General features: G+C 36.2%; 1 protein-coding gene across 1 annotated transcript; it reads right to left on the reverse strand.

Moving 5' to 3' along the window:
* Positions 1–1718: 1718 nt before the first annotated feature.
* LOC113335632 (ethylene-responsive transcription factor ERF021-like) lies at positions 1719–2617 on the reverse strand. Its single transcript, XM_026581659.1, has one exon. It carries the CDS (start codon positions 2572–2574, stop codon positions 1978–1980), a length of 597 nt encoding a protein of 198 aa, XP_026437444.1. The 5' UTR covers positions 2575–2617; the 3' UTR covers positions 1719–1977.
* Positions 2618–3964: the final 1347 nt, after the last annotated feature.

The following is a 3964-nucleotide window of genomic DNA, read 5'->3' on the forward strand; positions in this document are numbered from 1 at the left end:
GCATTGGTCCTGACACAAGTATGAAAGTTATAAGACTAATTCAGCGCAAGTATGAATCATGTCTTGAAATTTTTATTAGCTTACACAAAGAGTGGATCGGCTCATACCACAAAACAATTATAAGCCGATCCTATATATTCGGCTCACAACCGATACCGTAGAATAAGCCGAATCTATGATTATGAACTCAAACATGTATTCGGCGCGACATGATATCATATAAATAAGCCGATCCTATACACTTGTAAAATTTATGAAATTTTAACAATGATATTCGGCGCAACCCTAATACTATCGAATAAGCCGAATCTAGACTTATGAATTGAAACATTTATTCGGCGCAAAACTAATACAACCATACAAGCCGATCCTAAGCACATGCAAAAATTTTCTAAAATTCAAACAACATTTATTCGGCACAAAACTAATACAACCATACAAGCCGATCCTAAGCACATGCAAAAATTCTGAAATTCAAACAACATTTATTCGGCACAAAACTAATACTACCATACAAGCCGATCCTACTCACGTGCAAAATTTCTGAAATTCACAAAACATATTCGGCACAAAACTAACACCATCGAATAAGCCGATTCTAAATATAAGTCTCTGTGTCACTAAGTTCAGCTCAAAACGGATCAGATCTACGCCGAGCCGTTCATATGCACTTTCAGGGTTCAGTTCCAAGAACAGCTCGGCGCACATTTAACATTTGTTTTACGCCAAACCATACCCTGTAACCGCCGCAGAACACATGATTTTGACGAATTAAATCGACCAAAACAATCAAAAACATCAAATATGAGATGGGTTTGTAGAACTAACCTTCTTATTCTCATTTCCGGAGTTGGTTCTTCTTCAATCTCTTCTTCCGGTTGATTTTGTGGTTGATTTTGATTTTGTTCTTCACTCTCTAAATCTTCTTCTTCATCAATAGGTTGTTCAATCGATCGATTTGAACGAGATACTTCCTTACGACGACTCATTATATAGATGAGTTTAATTGTCGATTAAAGTTTCACGAATCAACAATTAAATTTCCGCGATGAAAAAAAAAGAAAGGGAAGGGTGAATGAGTTCGGCTGTGGAGAGGAAGAAGAAGAAGGTGAATGAAACTGATTTTAGGTGTAGTTGATTATAGGTTTTGTATTAGGGTTAGGGATAGATTAGTAGTAATTTAAAGGATTTAAGGGCATATAGGTAATTGAACCATCCCATAGGATACCCCTTATAAGGTCACCCAAGTTAGGACTAGTGCTTTGTATGCTTAAGAAGATTTTGGTATGCCCAAAATCAGTGTTCAAAAAAATGCCTTCATTTGCAAAGTTCCATATACTTATCATATTCATCAAATTTGTATGTAAGTAAGTAACCATCAAAGCCTTGAGAATGTGACCAATAAAATTAATCCATACTATCATAATCCTGTAACTCTATTTGCGTTAATAATAAAGAAGAACTCAGATTATCATGAACAGACAATGATTATTGTCGACGGAAAAGAAGAACGACCAATGAATAACATACTGGTTGACTTATTTTGACATTGTAAAAGAAAAAGTAAATTGTGTAATTTAGGTTATATTTAAACTAACCATGGGTGGTATATAGTCACTGCCTTTTGGAAACTCCAATATCATTAACAATCAAAATAAAAATATAAGGAATTATTTTATTCCCATTACATTACACAATGAATAAGCCAGATTGGGCTAAAGAAAAGTACATCCAAATCAGGTTAAAACTTCAACTTTGATCCTAGAAAAGTAAAGAAAAAATAATGCGAAATTTCTCAATTTCTGCTTGTACCTCCCATTCAGAGTACAAAAAGAAATGAAATGAAAAAATATACTTGGGCTTCATAATATACCCTAGTTGTGGGCCAACCGAGCCCATATATTTGTAGAAAGAAAAAATATTGTCATATATTGCCATTAGTACTGCGCCATGAATCATTCTCCAGCTAGTTAGCTCTTATCCCCAGAGAGATTCATGTTCAATATCTTCCCAATCACTGATCTTGTTAACATCATGAGTCCAACTAAAAGATGACTCGGTTAGTAGGTTATCGTTAAAATTGCACCTCATTGTTGGCGAGTCCAGTGGTGCCTCGTTAATTGCTTGAATTTGACTCGGCGAGAGCCGAACCGTTTCCGGAACTGAGTGACTCGCACTACTACTACGGCCACGACCACCACGACTTGTTTTTGTATTCGGATCACCCATAAGCCTTGAAGCAGCTGCATGAGCGGCTGATCGAATATCCTCAGCCTTGGAACTACCCGGACGAGGTAAACTACTCATTAACTCAGGAAAGTTAAGTTGAGCTGCATGACCTTTAAGCTTCAAGGCGGCCACATCATAAGCAATCGCTGCCATTTCCGGTGTCGGGAAACTTCCTAACCAAATTCGTGATTTCTCTCCAGGTACTCGAGTTTCTGACACCCATTTTCCCCATTTCCGTTGTCGAACTCCTCGGTAAATTGGCACTCCAAACTGATCACCTTCGGGTATATTGTCGACCATAGTACTGCTGCTGCCTCCAGTGAGATTACCATTATCATGATCCATGCAAGATATTAAAATACTGAAGCTATAACAAGGAAACCTGCTCTCTTTGGTGATACTGAAATAAGGTAAGATTGCATTGTGTGTTGGTAGAAAACTGATTTCATTATATAGTGCGGGAAAGATTAACAGTACTGGTGATGAGATGAGATGAGATGATTGTGGGGTACGTTTTCAGAAATAGAGGAAGTGAATGAAAAAGATGATTGTTATTTATATTTTTTTCTAACATCTTTTGTGACAAGAGGTTTGCCAATTCCGGGTGAAACGTAGAACCACATTGGTAAGTCTAGAATTATTTAGAAACGTAGAACTGTATTGGTAACGGTGGGTCAACCTAAAAAAAACTTTAACGGCCGGTATTGAATGGCGGCATATAAGCTTGCTTGGGCGAAAAACAGAATTGGACTACAAGAATGGGCGACCAACAGTGTTTTTCCTATGTAACAACTGACAAACTAACCATTGGTGTTAAATTCTGTGTCGGGAACATTGGTGTTAAGGTTGGATGATGACTGATTGACGTATATTGAGGTAGGTAAATCAGTTTTTAACAGACCAGCTAGATTAGTACTGTCCTCCATTTTTGTGTTTTGTCATTATTTATTCTTTTGAAAATGCTTGATACTCAAGTCACCTTTTGAAGCCAAGAAGTTTGACTGTTGCCCCTACGTACACCAGGTTGATTGTATGGCAACAACAACCCTATGAAAGAATATCGATATACCATTTGTATACCAAAGAGAGATTTAAGAGAGTTTTGTTCTTTTATTTACCTTCTCGTGTGAAGTTAAACTTCTTTTGTGGGAAGTCGTATGTTGTCTACAAGCCCGCGTAGCTGGCCAAGAAATAAAGAAATTTTTCTGATATTCCAATACAAGTGGGATTTGAATTTCATACCTTTTAATTAGTATAACTGTCATGTGTCTGATCAGCTCAATTCTAGGATGCTTACATATCAAATTTGATGATTATTTGGTGGTAGAGGATCCGTTGACATAGTTATTCTGACATTATGTCACAAAGAGACCCCGATTATTTCATAAAATTCGAACGACAATATATTTGAAGCTAAGTCTTTGAAAATATATTTCTCTTATAAAACTCTACATTCTTAATTTTGAATATAATTGTTATATAAAGTTTAATGGTTACTTAGTTGTAGGAGGACATTTCTCATAATTTCAGCACCAATAATTTCATAAAATCCAAACGACAATGAACTTGAAACTAATCTTTTGGTGACGCATAAATCTCTACATTCTTAGCAGAATTTAGTGCATTTTGAAATGTTAGCACTGAACATTTACTATTTTTAGTTTTGATTGTTAGTTTTTAAGGGTTGATTTTGTAAATGGTAGATGATGGGGTTATGCGTCCCAGATCTTACTCA

The sequence above is a fragment of the Papaver somniferum genome, unplaced genomic scaffold (genome assembly GCF_003573695.1).
Source record: "Papaver somniferum cultivar HN1 unplaced genomic scaffold, ASM357369v1 unplaced-scaffold_15, whole genome shotgun sequence".
Taxonomy (NCBI): domain Eukaryota; kingdom Viridiplantae; phylum Streptophyta; class Magnoliopsida; order Ranunculales; family Papaveraceae; genus Papaver; species Papaver somniferum.

Bases quoted from the DNA above. Each gene is read 5' to 3' on its own strand.
- LOC113335632 (XM_026581659.1), bottom strand. From the start codon at position 2,574: ATGGATCATGATAATGGTAATCTCACTGGAGGCAGCAGCAGTACTATG.